General features: G+C 39.2%; 1 protein-coding gene across 2 annotated transcripts in view; it reads left to right on the forward strand.

Moving 5' to 3' along the window:
• NOSTRIN (nitric oxide synthase trafficking) overlaps positions 1-15299 on the forward strand; it is a 63732-nt gene extending 48433 nt beyond the window's left edge. Inside the window, exons 11-16 of one of the 2 annotated variants that reach the window (XM_065931695.1) lie at positions 3331-3439; positions 4763-4851; positions 7852-7977; positions 8889-9000; positions 10092-10181; positions 13474-15299. In XM_065931695.1, coding sequence (XP_065787767.1) covers positions 3331-3439; positions 4763-4851; positions 7852-7977; positions 8889-9000; positions 10092-10181; positions 13474-13610 — 663 coding nt within the window. In that variant the 3' untranslated portion in view covers positions 13611-15299. Of the gene's footprint in view, positions 1-3330; positions 3440-4762; positions 4852-7851; positions 7978-8885; positions 9001-10091; positions 10182-13473 lie in introns of both variants that reach the window. The other variant, XM_065931694.1, reaches the window with a different exon arrangement.
• Positions 15300-21740: the final 6441 nt, after the last annotated feature.

Consider the following 21740-nt stretch of genomic DNA (forward strand, 5'->3'; position numbering starts at 1 on the left):
ATGATGAGGGATATGGAGGCCTGGTGTCCTGCAGTCCGTGAGACAGAAAAAAGTCAGACAAGACTTAGTGACTGAACAACAGTGACAATATTCTTAAAGCAAAACACCTCCAAAATCTAACTTTATAGTCATTAGCAGTAAGTGTGGACTGGGTTTTATCGAGTACTACAAAATTCACACAGACTAGGGTAAGACAGGAAAACAATCTGAGTGTAAATATTGAAGGGCTGGTGATTAGTGTGAAAAATATTTATAAGTACTGTAAAGGCTATGTTCAAAAGACTGCATCTGTGGTTTAAATGCCACCTCTGGTATTGATCTTCTTTCTGACAAATTTTTGGAATAGAAGAACAAATTTAAGAAAGTTAATGATGGCAGTCTACTCTATCTCAAGTTGATCCAGTAGTAATCTATTCCTGGAAATACATTTGCAAACAATAGACATCCCCAAAGAAACCAAATTAAGTCTTGGACTGACATGGAATTCAGATTATAATGTGCATTCGTCCAGCAAGGAAGGGTTGATGGTTAGACAGAGGCATCCTTGCAGCTGGTAAACTAAGAGCCCACCTGGGGGAGTAATGTCAGCTTGGGCTTCCAGCCTCAGGCAGATGTGTGATGCAGTGGACTGGTGGAGACTTGGGAGTCACAGAAGTTGACTTTCAGGAGTAATTACTTACTAGCTGTTTAGTCTTGGGCCTTCATTTATTTCTGAGTATCACAGGTAAAATGGGGGAAATAAAACCAATTTCATAGAATTGTTATAAGAATCACATGAATGAAAGGTACAGAAAAAAAAATTATATAGGACACAGCATATTGATATTTCTCCCGGCAATCTTGATTCCAGTTTGTGCTTCCTCGAGCCCAGCATTTCTCATGATGTACTCTGCATATAAGTTAAATAAGCAGGGTGACAATATACAGTGTTGACTTACTCCTTTTCCTATTTGGAGCCAGTCTGTTGTTCCATGTCCAGTTCTAACTTGCTTCCTGACCTGCATACAGGTTTCTCAAGAGGCAGGTCAGATGGTCTGGTATTCCCATCTCTTTCAGAATTTTCCACAGTTTATTGTGATCCACACAGTCAAAGGCTTTGGCATAGTCAATAAATCAGAAATAGATGTTTTTCTGGAACGCTCCTGCTTTTTCGATGACCCAGTGGATGTTGGCAATTTGATCTCTGGTTCCTCTGCCTTTTCTAAAACCAGCTTGAACATCTGGAAGTTCACAGTTCATGTATTGCTGAAGCCTGGCTTGGAGAATTTTGAGCATTACTTTACTAGCATGTGAGATGAGTGCAATTGTGCGATCGTTTGAACATTCTTTGGCATTGCCTTTCTTTGGGGTTGGAATGAAAACTGACCTATTCTAGTCCCGTGGCCACTGCTGTTTTCCAAATTTGCTGACATATTGAGTGCAGCACTTTCACAGTATCACCTTTTAGGATTTGAAATAGCTTAACTGGAATTCCATCACCTCCACTAGCTTTGTTCATAGTGAAGCTTCCTAAGGCCCACCTGACTTCACATCCCAGGATGTCCAGGATAATCAATAACCTCAGATATGCAGATGACACCACCCTTATGGCAGAAAGAAGAAGAACTAAAGAGCCTCTTGATGAAATGAAAGAGGAGAGTGAAAAAGTTGGCTTAAAGCTCAACATTCAGAAAACTAAGATCATGGCATCCGGTCCCATCACTTCATGGGAAATAGATAGGGTAACAGTGGAAACAGTGGCTGACTTTATTTTTCTGGGCTCCAAAATCACTGCAGATGGTGATTGCAGCCATGAAATTAAAAGATGTTTACTCCCTGGAAGGAAAGTTATGACCAACCTAGATAGTATATTAAAAAGCTGAGATGTTACTTTGTCAAGAAAGGTCTGTCTAGTCAAGGCTATGGTTTTTCCAGTGGTCATGTATGAATGTGAGAGTTGGACTATAAAGAAAGCTGAGCACTGAAGAATTGATGCTTTTGAACTGTGGTGTTGGAGAAGACACTTGAGAGTCCCTTGGACTGCAAGGAGATCCAACCAGTCCATCCTAAAGGAAATCAGTCCTGATTGTTCATTGGAAGGACTGATGTTGAAGCTGAAACTTCAATAATTTGGCCACCTGATGCGAAGAGCTGACTCATTTCAAAAGACCTTGATGTTGGGAAAGATGGAGGGCAGGAGGAGAAGGGGATGACAGAGGATGAGATGGTTGGATGGCATCACCGACACAATGGACTTGGGCTTGGGTGGACTCCGGGAGTTGGTGATGGACAGAGAGGCCTGGTGTGCTGCAGTTCATTGGGTCACAAAGAATCAGACACAACTGAGCAACTGAACTGAACTGAACACAGCATATAGTTAAATATTTTAATCTCATTATATTTTTATTAGGCTATCACAGTATTCTCTTTGCTCTAAATCGTCACGCTTCCCTGTCTTCAGGACAATCTTTCTAAAGCTAATCTCTCCACCAATATTTAGGGTCCCAGTCTTTCTCCTTCCTTTTCAGATAAGTCCTGACTCCTCCACTTCCATCTTCAGTCATCAGTTTTCCCTCTTTCTCCAAGATTTCAGTCTCCACTGCATTCATGATCACCCACCACTCCACTAGACCTAACACCTTTTTGTTTTTGCACACAAAGGTTTTAATCATTTTAAGTTGCATATCATTGAAGGACATTTGCTCTTTGACTTGTTACTAAGCATTTACACTGTGTCCTAACATCTTTATTCTTTCAATTCTGGAAACAATGCTTATGAAAGTTCTTACATAGTTAATAGTTCTCAATCTACATGGTAAAATTTCTACTTCAGTCATCAAATCTGACCTAAACTACTTAGATAATTTTTTTCTTCCGCTATATTTGTTCAAGCAATTGGTATGTTTATTTTTTATTTCACACAAATCCTCCCTCTATCCTTTGCTTGGGCCGTTTCTCCTGCAAGGAGTGACCTTTGCCTTCCTTCCCCTCAACTGAAAGGTCCTGGGTTCAGTCAGCTAGTCTCCTTAAAGTTCTCACGCCCCTGACCTTGGTGAGCCACATACTCCTGTGAAATAGCTACAGTAACATTCACGTTCCAAGGGTAATTTTTTCTGTTAAAGTTCTTGGCTATATACTTACCAGTTGTGAGCCAGATGTCTTCTTATTAAGCAGGTCTAGAAAAGGTAAACCTATCTGTGAAAAATCAAAGGCTATCCTGGTTTTATTTTTTATTTTTTCCTTCCATTAAGTTAACTTTGAATGTAGCAGTGAAAGTCTCAGTGAAACTAGTAGTAGCAGCTCTTCCTTTTTTCCACTTAAATTGCTAAACTTCCTTCTTTTTTCCTAAAGGAAGAAGATCCTAAAAATGCAATGAGTAAAGAGCGACAGACATCTTCAATAAAATCAAAACTGTTGAGACTGCAAAAAGATATTGAAAAAGCCACGCGAGACCAAGAAGGTATGTAACTATCTCTTTGATTGGCCTAATGAGAGAAAGTATTTTATCCTGAGGTTTCATTCAGAGTTGGGGTGCTTCTGCTTTTGCTGACTGGTGCAGGGATCATCCCATTTAAAGGACCAAATGTCAGACCTAATTTGTGTGAATAAAGAAAAATTTTCTCTCAAAGGAGGGAGCAAAAAAAAATTAAACATGACATTTTGGTCCATCTGTGAGATTTCTATAAGTACTATACCGTCCTTTCTAGAATTGTAACATTTTACTCTGTTCCTGAAATTGGCTGATACAAAGGGCAATTAGTTTGGATTAAAACATAGTAAACCTACTAGATGGTTTACTTCCCAGGTGGCGCTAGTTGTAAAGAACCTGCCTGCCAGTGTAGGAGACCCAGGTTCAATGCCAGGATTGGGAAGATCTCTTGGAGAAGGAAATGACAACCCAGGCCAGTATTCTTGCCTGGGAAAGCCCAAGGACAGAGGAGCCTAGTGGGCTATAGTCCTTGGGGTCACAAAGAGTCAGACAGGACTTAGCAACTAAACAACAGAAACCTCCTAAGTACAAGGCTTCCATTTATTTATTTTCCCCATATTAGTTTATATTATTCCATCAGAGGAGTGTTAATAGATGATTTAAGATTTTTTTTAATTAATTTATTTTGTACTGAAGTATTATTGATATACAACACTACATTAGTTATAGGTGCACAACTTAATGATTCAACACTTCTATACTTTACAGAATGATCACCACTTGTTTGTTTTTTTTAAACCAACTTCCTGAGCGATGTGAAAATCATTCAAATTAAATCCTGTGCTTAGAGGTTAGGTATGTTAGAACATGAAGAAGTTCTAAAGTGCTACAGATAATGAAAACAATTCCATACTTGGGATTCTGGTATGTGGAGCTTGTTTTTTGTGGACCAGAGAACACTATTGCAATATAATACTTGACAGGAAATCCAAAAGAGCAAAATGTTTAGAAATGTAAATACCAGCAGAGGAAAGCTTAAGATCATGGTAAATGTTAGGGAACTGCCACTGAATGGATCTACAGGAAGGACTCAAAAGCTCATCTTCAGTTTTTCATCTTGAACAGCAATCAAAACTCCTTAAGCACCAGCATTTCTCTAATCTCACTAAATGAAGGTACAGGTCACCCATTCAGTAAAATTTAGCAACAACTACCTACACAAAGGGCTCCAGCCACTTGGGAAATGCTCCAGGAATCAGTTCTGGGCTCTGGCTCCCTTTGAGCATAACCACCTGTAACCCCTGTCCCCCCAGGACTCAGCAATGGTGACTGGCAGTATGATTTCACTTGCAGGCTTGGAACGAATGCTGAGAGCCTACTCCAGCCACTCTTCCTTCTCAGACTCAGAGAGCGAAAAAAGCACAGCAGCCTTAATGGACGAGGTAAATATTTGTGGAGCACAGTTTCCTAGATTTAATGATGAAGGAGCTATTTGGGGAACGCCTGTGTTCTGGCCCGTTTGACCTCTGTTTGCCTTCCCTTTCTCATGACACAGAACAGTCTAGTCAGACAGCTTGTAGGTCAGCTCCTTGACAAGTGGTTTGAGGAATCTGGAAAAACCCAGCTACTTAGAGTTGTTTGCTTTAGTGTCCTCCCAGGGCAAAAAAAAAAAAAAAAAAGCCTAAAATAAAATCCCTCCCTCGCCCCCACCATAGAATCACTCAGTCAAGGTCTGAAAATCATGTGTACTCTACCTCAGTTAACAGATGTGACTAAAAAACAAATGCAGGGTCTGCTTTCAGAAAGGCCTGCATCCGGATCTAGCTCGGCCGGTTACAGGGACCTGGGACAGGTTTAGTTTTCTCATCTTGGAAGTGGGGATGTCGGTACTTACCTCAAAGGGGTTTTGTGAGGTTGAAACAGTATTTAGAAAATGCTAGCATGGTGCACAGAGGAGAGCTGAAATCCTGGCAATTATTATAGAGATGCTGTTTCCCATTTATCCCCGAGCCAACATCAGGGTCCTCTGAGAATAATGGGGGAAAGGAGAGATGTGGATGTACAGAGGGAAGATGGCTGTTTAGGGTGTGAGAGCTTCCAGGGAAACAAGGGAAAAAACTTCCGAGGCCAAGGTCATTTTGAGGGGAGGGGAGGTACCGTCAGTGGAGGTAGGGAGAGGTACTTCCGGGCCATTTTGCCGGAAGGCTGGACTGCAGCAGCACCCAGACATTTGTTGTGATTGATGGGCGGTGCGACCTCTTCAAAGGAACCCACATTATAAGGAAGTTAGCAAAGGCCCATGAATTTTATACAGGAATAAAAACAAACAAATACTGTGACCTATGTGTGGCAAGGTACACAATTTCTGTTATGATTGGAGAGAAAGCTGATTGGGGTTAATTTGAGAAGAATTCAGGAAGAGATTAAATCTTTAGCAATGTTTTGAAGGATTCAGGAAGCTGGGCCAGTTTTCCTTTCCTTGCATGTAACCTAACTCTCTTGTAAAAAGTACGTACCTAATAAATTATGTCTGAAGATCAATTGCAATAGTCCTTTGGTAAAAATAGACAGATGCAGCCAGGTACTGTTTATCTGTTTTTTTAACAGCAGCTTACTTTAGTGGAGGTGCTGTTTCAGAAATAAACCTGACACTTTTTGTGAAAAGACAGGCCTGAATTCTGTTCACTTGGGAACAGAGGTCTAATATCCTTGCAGTGACATATGGCTACAATTTTTATAAAATTATAAAACAGACTGAAAGACATTTTCTGTGACAACATAAAATGTTTGGTTAACTAATTCAGTGTAAATGATATTTACCAAAAAGAAATCATATGAAGCATTTTATGATGGCATTAATTTATAAGTTTATTTCTTTGGGCTCTTGCATAGCATTTTGTTATTGATACAGAATTTGTATTAGGATCTTCCAGGTACACAACTGGCCTGATTCACACAGTGGAAGATGCAAGATGGGAGATGATCTAACCCCTGAATTTATGGTGTTTAGGATCTAGCGATGAAGCAAAAAGGGTCTTCAAATAGTGGATGCCAAATATCTGTGTCAGAGATTACACATCCCCACAACTGATGGAAGGAAACTATTAACAGTAATGGTGGTAGATTGATTTTGTCTTAGGCAGGGAAGGTTTCTTGCAGGGGAATCTCTATTTCCTATTTCATTGGCTCTTGGTCCAGTGCCATATTTGGGACAAGAATATTGGCAAGCCATATTCTCTGAGAAATTGTTGCAGAAACTAGAAGTGTTTGGGGGCAGATATTATCTTTGGATACCAGAAGGAACACTACAGAACAGAGAGACTTGCTCTTGATGTTCTCAAGTGCAGACTGGATCTAAGGTTAGAAGCTATGGAGGAGCTTTTGATCGCATCTTAGGTGACCCTGCCAACTGTGCAGTGAATTGTTCCAAGGACTAGAGCCCTTCCCCATCGATTGGAGGTGTTTGGTCCATGGCTATGATTCCCTTAGAGGGATGTTAGGATTATGAATCCCAGGCTGCAGACTTCCCTGGTAGTCCAGTGGTTAAGACACCTCGCTTCCACTGCAGCTGGCACGGGTTTGATCCCTGGTCAGGGAATCAAGATCTGCATTCCGAGTGGCACAGCCAAAAAGTAGAAAAAAAAAAAAAAAAAAGGAATCCCCAGGCTGGAGATGTGGAGAAGGGAGAGGCAATGGTGAGGAGAATGTTGGATAAGCAGGCTCTTTCCAGTATTTAGATTCTGTGATTTGATTTACCTTGGCTGAACACAACTTGACAGAGAAGTCACTATAAAGTTTCTAGTTCAAGGTCAAATTGAAAACAGGAGAGACTAAGAGAATAGCTTTAGTTTCACTCTTTATTTTTATATTCAAATAGCCCAGAATATTGTTTCTAGTTTTCAGAAGTGTTACTGCAAACTTTCCAGGTAATATAAGACCTCACCTCTTCAAGAAATAATACCACCACCAACAAAAACCCTGCCACACATCATTTTAGTTTGATTCTGTTGACAGGAGTCAATTCTGTTCTTTATATTAAGTGCCCATGGCTCCTTTGCCTTTCTTCAAAGCCCCCTGAAAGCCTGCCTTCTGCAGTCAGCACTTACTCTTCTCTTTTCCCCATTCCTCAGCAGAAAGTCAGGTAAAGCTCTTCTTTGTCACAAAATGCTGAGTAATATATCTATCAAGCTGTCTGCTTTACCTTATTTACAAGGGTCCAGAATAAGATGCACTCAACAACTAAGGCTTTTTTAGACTTCTTAAAGGGTTCATTGTTTTTCTCTCTTCAGCATTTTCTGCAAATGAATTGCACATGAGTTGAATGTGTACTTTTCTGAACCTCTTTGTCATTTTGGAAGTTATCCTGACGTCCCTTTATCCACCCACAATGAGGTGTGCCTCCTCTAGAAATTCACTCAGGTGGTCAAATGCTGTTTCCACAGAATAGCTTGAAACTAGACCTTCTGCAAGCAAACTGCTATAAACTGTCATCTGTGTTAGCAGAACTTGAGCAAAGACCTCAACCCAGCCATCCCTGTAGTAACTCCATCTTCAAGTGGAAAGAAAAGGTAAACATTTAAGATGCTGGTTATAATTTCTTGACTGGCCTTGTTGGGTAGAACGACTCAAAGCAGCATCAGGGCAAAAAGGCTGTTAGGAAATATATATGCCATCTGCTCAAATCTCCAATTGCACAATTTTAAGATAAACTTATTTAATTATTTTTTGAGCACAGTAACAAGAGCTAAACACAAATGAAGACATTATTTGTATTCATATGTAAATTAATGAGTTAAAAATACTTTGGGTTCCTTCTTCCTTCTCATTTTCTAACTTTATCCTTTGAACATGCTCTTATAGTAAAATTTCTATTACAGACCTAAATTGTAAGATTTTGTGATAAGCAGTAGTCTCATCCATTTAACATAGTACATGATGTTGATAATGTGTGAGCACAATTAAAAGGTTCACACACATGTATTAATGCTTTCCCAGTGTTTCACTCTAGGAATTGATGAGCATGTCAGGATACACAGTTATACTCATTTCCATTTGCTACCAGAAGAGGGAGCTGTAACTACCTTGTGATGAAGGGACAGTGTTCTTTCTGAGACTTGAGTTCTAAAAGGGCCTCAGTTATTTACACAGAGTCATGATTATTTCACTTGCATCAAAACCAACTAAAGTTGAATTTATAGAAGGAATGCTGTAAATATTATTTGGCTTAAGGCTACAGGTCAGAATTGCAAACACAGGCTATAAGATATAGTAATGTCTAATTCTGAAAATATTAAGGTTTCAGTAACAAAACCTCACTATAGTAGATTTAGAAATGTATTGGATAATTTCTTTACATCCTTCTCCCAATAATTAAAAAACAAATTCCTGAGGAAAACAGTTGCAAGAAGAGTTACTTTTCTCAAATACTTTTGTTGATGGCGCTGTTAAAAATATCTTTTCCCCCCTATTCAAACAGCAGCAGACACATAGTTCTGTAAAAATATCTCGGCCTGTTCTGACGAAGAGACTAGAGAATGTTGTGAACAGAGCATCTTCTGATGGGCAGAGAATTCCAAGTCCTTCGTCTACAGGTAATCTCATGCCCAGAATAATTTGAGGCTGGGTCCTATCTGTAAAGCACATTGCCAAAATTATATTTTCTTTTCAGAACCACATTGATATAAATTGGCTCAAGGAAATTAACATTTCAATCAGGACTGATTAATTTATTAGAATGTGTAGCTTTCTGTGCAAATGTCATCCAAAAGGTGGGAAGGACTCAAGAAGAATGCAGGTGGGGGAGTGGAGAACTCTCTAATGTTTTAGGGAAGGTACCCCCAGTCCCCAGCATCCACGTTATTCAGACAGCCTGCAATTTGTTGTCCACACGCTTACACTGGAAACGCTGTGAGGAGCTTTGCAGCCCTGTCTCCACAGCCTCCTCCAAACTGCCATGGAAACCCCGTCCTCTGTGTGAGAAACATCATGATCCCAAAGCCTACCAGCTTTGTTCAGTCACTTGACTTTGGTCATCTGTCCATCTACCCCCACTGCCTTTTACCTTTCAACCCCCCCACAACACACATCCATACAAGCACGTTTCATTATCCTTTATTTTTCAACTATAGTATTTCCATAACCTTGACTCTCTAGGTTCTTAATTAGAACTTGGCAAAAAAGAGTTTCAGTCAAACCCAGGCCATTGCAGTCCACCTGTACATTAAAGACCCACAGTTGCACAGTTTGAGAAACAGTTCCCTAAGTACCTGGGATAATGGTAGGAAGCTCCTGCTCCAATATATTCCTGATGCAAAAAACAGGTGTGGGTTTTCAAAGACACAAATACAACATCGGTCAACAGATTGACCAATGTGAAATTCACATGGAAAACAATTTAAAACTGCCATCATTATTATTACTACTACAATAACTTTTGTCTCTAGACTTATTTTCTATATTATAGCTTTTGAGTATATAGTATACACAGTTCATTCACATAGTACCTACATCAGAAATGGTTACTGAATCAAAGAATGAGTGTTATGTACAATGATAAACTTTCCTTCGGGGAAGATTTCAATATATTCAAGCTCTGCACTATGTGGTGAAAACTAGACCACTTCCCCACTGTGTTCATCTTGCCTACCGACCCAGCATTAGTCACTATAACTTGATCTTTCAGCCTCCGGTGTGACCCAGCTCGGCAATGGTCTTTGCAAGGCCTTATATTCTTTTCAAGCCAGGCAAGATGATGAATTGGACTTGGAAAAAGGTAAGAATCATTCTCAAATAGTTGACTTGTCTTCTCATGTGAAATCTTTAACTTGACTATAACCTTTGTCTTAGTTTTTAAAGTTAGTACCATGTTAAATCAGTTCAGGTTTATAATCACCCTTTTTAGAAGATAGAAAGATAAGCATACCAGAAAGAAAGCTCACATAATAAAAACAGCTGATGTCTATGCGGTATTTACCAGGTGCCAGGCCTTGCTGCAAACACATTGTCCAATTTAATATTCATAAAAACCTTTTGAGGTAGGTATTATTTTTTATGCCTGTTTTATGACTGGAGACTGAGACATAGAAATGTGAAGTACTTCGGGTAAAGTCACTAGCAGTCGAGGCTCAGGATTTGAACTTGGAAACCCAGTCATGCTATTAATCACAGGGTTCAGTTGGGGTAGAATATCAGTAATGGACAGTTATCAGAGAGGCAGCCCCACCTTTTTGCTTTTTAGAAGCTACACATACTGGAGTGTGATGTCACTTCCTCTCACGGCTTAATCTAAATGCCAGTTCTAGAACCTGGGTCAGAGAACTCCCAGCTTAGTATTTCTCCTACTTCTCTCTCAAAAAGGGGTTTTACGACTAATCCAAGGAATCAGATCCCCTTCTCCATGTCACAGATTTTTGTTTAACATCGGAAGGCATTATGTAAGGACAAACTCAGATATTCAGGTGATAAGACTCTAATAGCAGAAATCAAAGAGGAACTAAAGAGCCTCTTGATGAGGGTGAAGGAAGAGAGTGAAAAAACCAGCTTAAAACTTAATATTAAAAAAACGAAGATCATGGCATTCAGTCCCATCACTTTATGGCAAATAGAAGGGGGAAAGGTGGAAGCAGTGACAGATTTTCTCTTCTTGAGCTCTAAAATCACTGTGAATGGTGACTGCAGCCATGAAATTAGAAGACAATTGCTTCTTGACAGGAAAGCTAGACAGTGTGTTAAAAAGCAAAGACATCACTTTTCCAACAGTGTTCCATATAGTCAAGGCTATGGTCTTCCCAGTAACCATGTATGGATATGAGAGCTGGACAATAAAGAAGGCAGAGCACCAAAGAATTGATGCTTTCAAATTGTGGTTCTGGAGAAGACTCTTGAGAGTCGCTTGGAGAGTAAGGAGATCAAACTGGTCAATCTTAAAGGAAATCTACCCTGAATACTCTTTGGAAGGACTGATGCTAAAGCTGAAGCTTCAATACTTTGACCACCTGATGCGAACAGCTGACTCTTTGGCAAAGACCCTGATGCTGGGAAATATTGAAGGCAGAAGGATAAGAGGGCGACAGAGGATGAGATGGTTGGATGGCATCACCGATTCATTGGACATGAACTTGGGCAAACTCCGGGAGATAGTGAGGGTCAGAGAAGCCTGGCATGTTGCAGTCCATGGGGTCACGAAGAGTCAGACACGACTTGGTGACTGAACAGCAACAAGAGGTTGTGAAAACCTCGAGATTATTAAATGAGAAAAGGTCACCGCCTCAACTTTCTTTGTACGTCCAGTTAGCAACCACATTCGAATGTTAAGCCAAGGCAGAGATCTGGAGATGAAAATGTTAGTGAGAAAGAATTGTGTCATAGGAGAAAACTTATATTCCATGACCAGGACACAGCACCTAGAATCAACAGAAAGTCAAAATGGATTTAACAGTTAAACAACAGGGACACCACCACATATTTGCTATTGGTTCATGGGTACTTCCTTTGCAGTTTGCCAGTCAGACTTCACCACCCAGTTACTTTTCTTTGTAGCTCAGAAATAAGTAAAGACAAGAAAAAAGGAAATAGAAAGTGGACCCCACTCCTGCTTTCATCTGAAATCAATGTTGTCTTTAATTTAAAAGTTTTAAGTGTTATAGAAGTCACTTTGTTATTCATCAAGCCATCCAAAGACTACTTATGTCAGTAAGTGAGTAAATGAAATGCAGTATTCCCACTTTCCATATGAGTTAAAACACATATCCCAGATGCCACCTAGAGCCCAGGGTCCTGAGTTTGAGTTACATAGTTAACACATTAAATTCATCATCTTGTTTATCTTCAGTTCTCTGTTGGTTGCAAAGCCTACTTATACATTATATCCCAAGTGGGTTCTTTAAATGGAATGACATGTTGGAGTCTTAGGGAAGCTGAAGATAAAATTTTAAATTATTTGTTTTGTTTTGTTTTTACATTTTTACTTTGTGACCATACCTTGAGGCATGTAGGATCTTAGTTCCCCAACAAGAGATCAAACCCGCGCCTCTTATATTGGAACCATGGAGTCTTAAATACTGGATGGCCAGGGTAGTCCATAAATTACATGTTTGAATTCCAGTAGTGGATTGTGTCAATCTATTGACCAGAGAGAACACATTAGATGGAGTTTCTAGACTGAGAATGATCTCTTGCAAGAAAAAATAGTGATGTGACTAAGGAATGATAGAAGGGAGGTTGACAGTCTCCTTTACCTTGGAAAGAAAATTACTGGGGAGAAAAGTGAAAGAAAAAAGACTGAAAATGACTTTATGATGATGCTAAAGATCAAGTAGCTCTTGGATCCTGAAGGAAGGGGATGTTTCCACTTTGCTGTACAGGAAGCAGCCAGAGAGAAAGGACTCTCTCACAAGACAGGGACTAGTGTTTTTATCTTGTTTTTAAATAGAGAATTAGAGAAGAGCCATGTGTTTTCTAGGAATTCTATTTACTTCAATCATTGCTTTAAAGGAGTATTGTCTTCAAATTGATACTTTATTCAAACTACCTAAATTGTGGAACAATGGGTTATATTATTGTGCAAAGCTGTAGGTTGGAACTTCAGACTATGCAGCTGGCACAAACAGTGGAGAGAAGCTGCTTTGATCTAAAGAAAATTCTAGTAGCCAAGACATACTCTTAATAGTCAGCATACCAAACTATTGTGCCCACCAACTTGAGGAACCCTTAAAGCACAGACAGCAAGGAAGAGTTTGGTGACAACCCCTCAGTTCTATCCAAAGTGAACCAGGCAGCACGAGGACATAGGATCCAAAGTGATTTTGTTTCTAATCAAACTACTTTAGGGCACAATTCAGCAGTCCATTACCTAACTCTTTTTTAATAGTCTCTGCATTCTGCCTGCTTCTTGCAGAAGCGGTCAATAAGTTTTGCTTCGTCTGAATCACCTGCAGAAAAGTGATGCTACCAAGTAACTCCTTGAAAGCAGAATCTCCTTAAAAACTATCTTAACTGATCAAACTCGGGAAGGCATTAATCACAGGATCTCACTTGTCTAACTAAATGTATGTGCGTTTTCATAGGTGACATCGTGACGATACACAAGAAGAAAGATGAAGGATGGTGGTTTGGCTCTTTAAAGGGAAAAAAAGGTCATTTTCCTGCCGCTTATGTGGAGGAGCTTCCTTCAAATGTCGGAGACACAGCTTCACAAGCATGAGCGAAATTCTGAAGGCATCATCTTACACACTAAGATGTTAATTATACAATGTGATGCAAATAAAGGGAAATGCTGACGTCTTCACAAGTTTATCTTCCTAACTGGGTTCCATGATGCAGGCATGATGCAGATGTGCCCATGATGCAGGTACATCATGGCATTTTGCACTCTTAGTTCTTTGAAACAGTGAGAAGATGGAGGGTAAATAGGAGCTGAAAAAGATGTACCATGGTTCCTAGAGTTTTCTAAGACTCTAGAAATAATCCAAAACAGCCCCTCTCACAGGGAGAAAAGTGCAGAGCAGTTTAACCTGAAGTCAGATAGTTTTCTGGTGGCGCAACAGAGATGAGGATGCAGATATCCTTTCCCTCAAGTCTTGGGTGGCAATAGCCACAGTAGGCCCACAAGGGGTCAAGCAGGGTCAGGGAGATGGGGAAGAATACATATGAAGTCCAAGAAGACGTCAGCAGAGACAGGCAGGTAAAGCACCAGTGAGACAGACCCAAGTTTAGGACAGTAGAATAAAGGATCATGAGCCAAGGTGGATAGTCAGCGTGGTCGGAAGAGAGGCTGGTAGACAAGAGGGCTCTATGCCAGGCAGAGGACCTCAGGGTAGAAAAGGGTTCCATCCTGAGCCAGTGACCTTCTGAGTTAGTGGCTTCTTATATATCCCTACCCACAATCAGAATTACTCTTAGCATGAGGTCACGTGTGAGTCAGAGATGGCTGGAGATCTGAGAATAAGAGCAAGGCTGATAGAAAAGGGTTAGGAAGGAGGCAGTGCCTGAAATTTCATGCCTCCCTGCCCAGTTGGAAACTTCATACACCAATTCAGAAACTAGGAATTGTATACTTTCCTTTCAGGTTGTGATGCAAGGAATATCCTAAGCAACTTCTTAGTGACAGACATTTAAATGCTAATGAGTCTCTAGTTTGGATGATAAGTTCTAAAAACCAGAATTTACTGTCAAAATGGAAAATTTAGAGAGATTTCTGCCGCTTCCTCAAATGCCCTACAATGGGGAAAGGTGGAGAATGAGAGAGAGCAGGCCCCCAAACTTTCCCCAAGGGGAACATTTTAGAATGGAGAGGCGTGATACAGCAGCATCTCAGAAACTGGCCTACATCAGCTTGGAGATCACACACTCCATTGAACGGAAGGTCAAGATATTGTGAGAACATCTAAGCAGATTTACTTTTGTGCCAAACAGTTTGGCATTAAAGGAGTGATTAAAATCCATTCTATTACTCTTCTGCCCCCTGCTTCTTTTTTTAACTGGTCACGTTTTATACTGTGAAAAAGGAAATTTTCAAATATATTTTATTTTAAATAAGGTACATATATTTTTTATACTCTGCACCATTACACTCCTAAAGAAGGCTACTAACAAAGATATTTATAGATACAGATATCAGACTGGAAGGAGCTCAAGTAAAACCTGTTATGTGAGACATAACTTACAGCCCAGAAGAACAGATCAGAAGTTTTACAGTCATCCTTAATGGCGTATTAATGAAGGCATTCCACATGTAGAAAGTTGGCTGAATAATAGGCCATTAAGACCATGAACTGAGATTTTGAATTTATATTTCCTTTTCATCTGACTTCTTTCCATTAAGCCTTGATGGATAAAAGAAATTGTGTAGCCACTGACTGCAGCCTACATGTGATCATTTGTATAAAGTGTTGATAATGGTGATTGGACCCTGAAACTCTTTGAAAGTAATTTTCAAAGGGGCCCCTCTTTCTTCCTAAAGCAGTTTTACTTTGCAAAGACATAAATGGTTTTCCTGGTTTAAAATGTTGCTGCAAATTCTTTTTTTGCATCTGCGATATGTAATTTTTAAACCTCAAAGAAACACTATAGTTAGTATTAAGCTAGATAAAAATACAAATATTTTTGGGTATAATAGACTTGGATATCATCTTAGAAAGGCAAGAATTTTCTGGCAGGACAGGTGGGGATGGTACTACTTAGATTTAAGTAAAAATTAAGTGCATATTGGGAACATTAATGATGTTCCCAAGTCTTCCACAGAGAATAAAATAATTGTTTTAATATTAAGACTTTTAAACTCTTAATTGGGCTTTCATAATTATACTCCACTAGGCAGTTTTCTTATATCAGGAATTTTCTAGCAACATTAGCAACCTGAAATATCGGCAGTAGAAGTCTGAGTCAGATTTTCACTAAAAACATCAAAGACATTACTCTATTTTATCTTCTTTCTGGTACAGTAAATTCTGACTATCCATTATCCTGTCATGTCAACCAGAAAGATTAATTTCACTTTTCTGCATTTCAATTACTCATAATAATTAATATTCATGATGAGTATTATCATCCATTCTGATTCATCAGAAAGTAAAATAATACTCAGTTTGGGTTAAAGTAAATTTTATTGTACAGTATTGTAAGGTTTTAACTGATTAGTAATTTGAGCATAATATAACTTTGTTCCAGCTTCCAAGAAAAATCCCTCCTCCACGAGTCTTTATGGTCTCAGGGGCAATCAGCCAAATTTGGAAAGAGAATCAAAATAGCGACACATCCCATTATCTGTGGCAACATTAGTAGGAAGAATGTCTAACCCAGGAAAGCTGGGCTTGAGGGCAGGGGATCAACAGAAGGGATTTTGAAGGGTAAAGAGGAATTACTATTCACTGATCTGTTGCTTCAATACTATAAAGACAGTAAATCCTTTTCCTCAAAGAGCCCTCAGTCTGTCTTCTGAAAGGGAAACAGACCAGTAAGCAAACACAATACATTGTGATAAATGTTGTGTGTGTGTGTGTGTGTGTGTTAGTCACTCATTCGTATCCAACTCTTTGCGACCCCATGGATATACAGTCCATGGAATTCTCCAGGGTGTGTGTGTGTGTGTGTGTGTGTGTGTGTGTGTGTGTGTGTGTGTTTGTGTGTGTGTTAGTCACTCATTCGTATCCAACTCTTTGCGACCCCATGGATATACAGTCCATGGAATTCTCCAGGGGGTGTGTGTGTGTGTGTGTGTGTGTGTGTGTGTGTGTGTGTGTGTGTGTGTGTTAGTCACTCATTCGTATCCAACTCTTTGCGACCCCATGGATATACAGTCCATGGAATTCTCCAGGGTGTGTGTGTGTGTGTGTGTGTGTGTGTGTGTGTGTTAGTCACTCATTCGTATCCAACTCTTTGCGACCCCATGGATATACAGTCCATGGAATTCTCCAGGGTGTGTGTGTGTGTGTGTGTGTGTGTGTGTGTGTGTGTGTGTGTGTGTGTGTGTGTGTGTTAGTCACTCATTCGTATCCAACTCTTTGCGACCCCATGGATATACAGTCCATGGAATTCTCCAGGCCAGAATACTGGAGTGGGTAGCCTTTCCCTTCTCCAAGGGTTCTTCCCAACCCAGTGATCAAACCCAAGTCTCCCACATTGCAGGCGGATTCTTTACCAGCTGAGCCACGAGGGAAGCCGGAGCTGAACACTATGGGCAGATAAAATGGTGCTGCAGATAAAATGTAACCTTTGGAAAGTACACATTTATAAAAGTGATTCCAGGGTTTCCTTAGTGGCTCAGCAGTAAAGAATCCGCCTGCCAATGCAGGAGACACAGGTTTGATCCTTGATCTGGGGAGATCCCACATGCCATGGGGCAACTAAGCCCATGGGCCACAACTATTGAGCCTGTGCTCTGGAGCCTGGGAACCACACTACTGAGCCCACACGCCTCGACTACTGAAGCCTGAGATTCTAAAATCTGTGCTCCATGACAAGAGAAGCCACCACAATGGGAAGCCCACACATCACAACTACGGAATAGCCCCTGCTCACTGCAAATAGGGGAAAGCCTCTGCAGCAAAGAAGACTCAGCACAGCCAAAAATAAATAAAATTATTATTTTAAAAAATTGATTACCTATGAGGCCACAAAGTAATGCTCTAGAAGTTGTGTGATGACAATGTAAGAAATCATTAAGAAAAGAATAAGTGAAAAAACCCTCTGTTCAGAGAACACATGTTATATGTCCCTGCACACATACAAACACACATGTGCAGACACCCACACTTCTAAATAACACATGGTCAAAGAATAGATCTTAATGGAAAATTTTAACTGTTAGAAATAAAAAATAAGAAAGTTACTATGTACTGAAACCTATAGTTTCAGGAAAGCAACTTAAAAAAAGTACCACAGGAGAAAGGATAAAATTAATGAATTAAGCATCCTAATTATGAATTTATAAAAACATCAGAAACAACCTAAAGCAAATAAAAGAAAGATCAGAAATTAATGACATATAAAACAAGAGGTTGAATAAAGCTATTCCTTGGTTCTTTGAAAGGGTTAATCAATTGAGCAAACCTCTGGCAAAATTAAGAAAGTCATGAAAGTGAAAGTGTTAGTTGCTCAGTCAGGTCTGACTCTTTGCAACCCCTTGGACTGTAGCTTGCCAGGTTCCTGTATACCATGGAATTCTCCAGGCAAGAACACTGGAGTGGGTGGCTGTTCCCTTCTCCAGGGGATCTTCCTGACCCCCAGGGATTGAACCCAGGTCTCCTGCATTGCAGGCAGATTTTTTACCACCTGAGCCACCAGGGAAGCACAAGAAAGGCAGAAACAAAGCAGCATTATTTCTAAGAAAAAAGGAGACGCACTACAGAAGCAGTAGATATCAAAAACCAAAATTATATATTATTAACAACTTCACACCAATTCACAAAAAAAGTCAGCAAGAGACAAATTTCTCAAAAAAGCATGCCTTATCAAAACTCAGGAAGAAACAGAATAATTAAGTAATTCAATAGCTATTAAAAAATTAACAAGCATTTTTCTAAAAGCATCTTCCTACAAAGAAAACACAGGCTCAGAGAGTTTTATATGTGTGTTCAAAAGCCATAAGCCCTTATTCAAACTTTTTCAGGAAACAGAAAAGAAAGGAACATATCTCAACTATTTTCAAGGGTCTGGGATCTAGGATAACCAGATGATGTTAATACACAAAGGAAAATTATAAGCCAATCTAATTCATGGTTATAGAAGTAAAAATTTAAAGAAAATTTCACAAAACTGAACTTAGAATTATTAAAAACAAAACAAAACAGACTGCATGCCATGACTAAGATTTATTCCAGGAAGGCAAGTTTAACTTTTTTTTAAAGCCTATAAATATAAATCACCATACCAACAGCTACAAGATGAAAATCCATAAGATACAGAAAAACACAATAAAATGCAACAAACATTCATGATAATTATTTTTAATTAACTGAAAATAGAAAACTTCTTGGCCTGCTCAACAAAAAAGAAAAGGCAAGTTTGGGAAATTACACATAGTGCAGTTTGGTTGGAGAGAAAATTTAATCTCAAAAAGATTAACTGATTTGTCCAAGATCATGTGTCAATTTTAATAGTAGAGCAATGACTAGACCACATCTTAATTCTCAAATCTTTTCATGTTACCATGTTGATACTGGAAAGAAGAATTTTACACACACACACACACACACACACACACAGAGCATTTATTCAAGATTTACCATTATATAGATCACATTTATTTGAATCTTAAATATTGCCTCTTTCTGAATTTTTGTAAAAATCTATGCAGCTGAGTAAAATAATTTATTCCTTGAAGTTTTTCCATTTGTTGCACCTTAGCCTAGCAACTACCTCCAGCTTGCCTAGTTGATAAGGAAAGAGAGTAACCTGTCTGTAAACTCCAAACATTCTTCACATATCCCATCATACATTGTTCATACTTCACATAACTTGTTTAACAATACTATGAAAGGAGCTGATTTGAAATAGCTTGCATACTCTCTAGTTTACTTACTTACTTGACAAGACTCTTTTTCTACATAGACGAAACTCTTGTCTTTACTCAGAGTCTTGTTCTCGATTAGCTTGCCATTTTTTCAAGAACGACCTATACAGCTGTCTTTACCTGTTAAAAATTGCTGGACATCTCAGCAACATGCCTGTAGGGGTTACTGAACAAGTCAGCTCCTTTTCAAAGGTGTAATTTAAATTTCCCATTTAAAAAAATAAAAATAAAAAATAAATTTCCCATTAAATAATTTTCTACTGAGTCTGGAAATGTGTTCAACATTGACAAATACTTACTAAGTTTCTACTATATGTTAGCTACTATGCTATTTTGCATGCTCAGTTGTGTCCAACTTTGTGCGATCCCATAGACTGTAGCCCACCAAGCTCCCCTGTCCATGAAATTTTCCAGGCAAGAATACCACAGTGGGTCACATTTCCTCCTCCAGGGGATCTTCCCAATCCAGGATAGAACCCATGTCTCCTCCTTCTGTGCTAGCAGGCAGATTCTTTACCACTGAGCCACCTGGAAAGATACTATGCTAGCTTTACAGCTAAAACAGGCAATTCACTGTCATGGTACACAAAGAAAGTATAACTAATTGTCTCTGTATCAGAATCCTCTGAACTGGAAGAGAAGCAACATTTTCTAATCCTCATTAGCTGGGAAATCAAAACTTTAAACCCATTAGTAAGACATTTTAGCAGATTTTGTGCTGATTCTGTTTTTTTAACTTAGTGATTGAATTTAATTTTAGAGGTCTTGCTCTATTTTATTACAAAATGTGGAATAGGTTAGTGTACCCCATTGAGATTCCATTTCAATTTACTTATGCATATTTTTTTCCATTTATGAAATTGAATTTTGTATCTTGTATCTTGTGCTTTATTTCTGTATCGGGAAGGTTTTAAATGCTGAAAACTATTATTTGGTTTTTACAACATACCATCCTAAATAAAATGGATAGAGGAAATTTAATGGACTAGCTTGGTTTCCCTTTCATATGTATTCTTAACCATTCAAAGCACAATTTTCATAATGTATCAAATTTTAAAATTTAAGCTTGTCATTTTTGTTCAGTTGCTCAGTTGTGTCCCACTCTTTGAGACTCCATGTATTGTAACACACCAGGTTCCCTGTTCTTCATTATCTCCTGGAGTTTGCTCAAACTCATGTCAACTGAGTGAATGATGCCATCCAGCCATCTCATCCTGTCACCCCCTTCTCCTCCTGCCCTCAATCTTTCCCAGCAACAGGGTCTTTTCCAGTGAGTTCGCTCTTCACATCAGGCGGCCTAAGTGTTGGAGCTTCAGCTTCAGCATCAGTCCTTCCAATGAATATTCAGGGTTGATTTCCTTTAGGAGTAACTGGTTTGATCTCCTTGCAGTCCAAGGGACTCTCAAATCTTTTCAAGCACCAGAGTTTGAAAGCATTAATTCTTTGGTGCTCAATCTTCTTCATGGTCCAACTCTCACATCTGAACATGACCACTGGAAAAACCATAGCTCTGACTAGATGGACCCCCAGTTAGAAGTGAAGAATGGTGATCCTTGAGGAGAAATGGATCTAAGTGGAGAGCTCCCCATTAAGTGTCTCATCCCCAATCTTCATTTCTCTAACTTGCAGGTAAAAAAGACCTTTCAGAATCACTGCCTGGTGCATTTTCACTCTATGGTTCAAAACATTATATCCAGAATTTGTGGTAGGATATGTGGTTTTTCTCTAGTTTTAATGAATGAAAATATTTCTTAAATTTTTTGTTCCTTGTTGATATATTTCAAGCTGGGAATTCAATAAATATGTACTCACTATAACAGTTACCTGCTATCTTTTTATGTTAAACATTTAGTGTCTATTTGCATTTAAAGAATAACATCCCTACTCTTAGCTCAGTTATCGAGTTTAATCTACCTCCAGACCTGGGTTTCTAGAGGATCTAACCTAATCCAATGTATATACTTTACTCTTCTGATCACCAGTGATTGGTTCAGAGATTGAGATGAGCTTGAAATTGCTAGGATTCATCACATGGAGTCTTAACCCAGGAGAAAGAGCTAAGAAATGGATTCTGCTTATATAATTTACACTCCAAATCAAGCCAGGTCCATAAAAACCAGAGTTGGGTTTTGATATGGCTTTCTATATTCATTTAAATGTAGGCATATTATAAATAAGGCCAAATGTGAAGGCTTGCCTAGGAAAACTGAACAGTCTGCTCACTGAACTCCCTGTTAAAATACTCCTTTAGCCAAGCCCATGCTAAAACAGGATAAGATGATTATTTATACCAAACACTCCAATCTCCAGGGAAGTTTATCA

The sequence above is a fragment of the Muntiacus reevesi genome, chromosome 3 (genome assembly GCF_963930625.1).
Source record: "Muntiacus reevesi chromosome 3, mMunRee1.1, whole genome shotgun sequence".
Classification (NCBI taxonomy): Eukaryota; Metazoa; Chordata; class Mammalia; order Artiodactyla; family Cervidae; genus Muntiacus; species Muntiacus reevesi.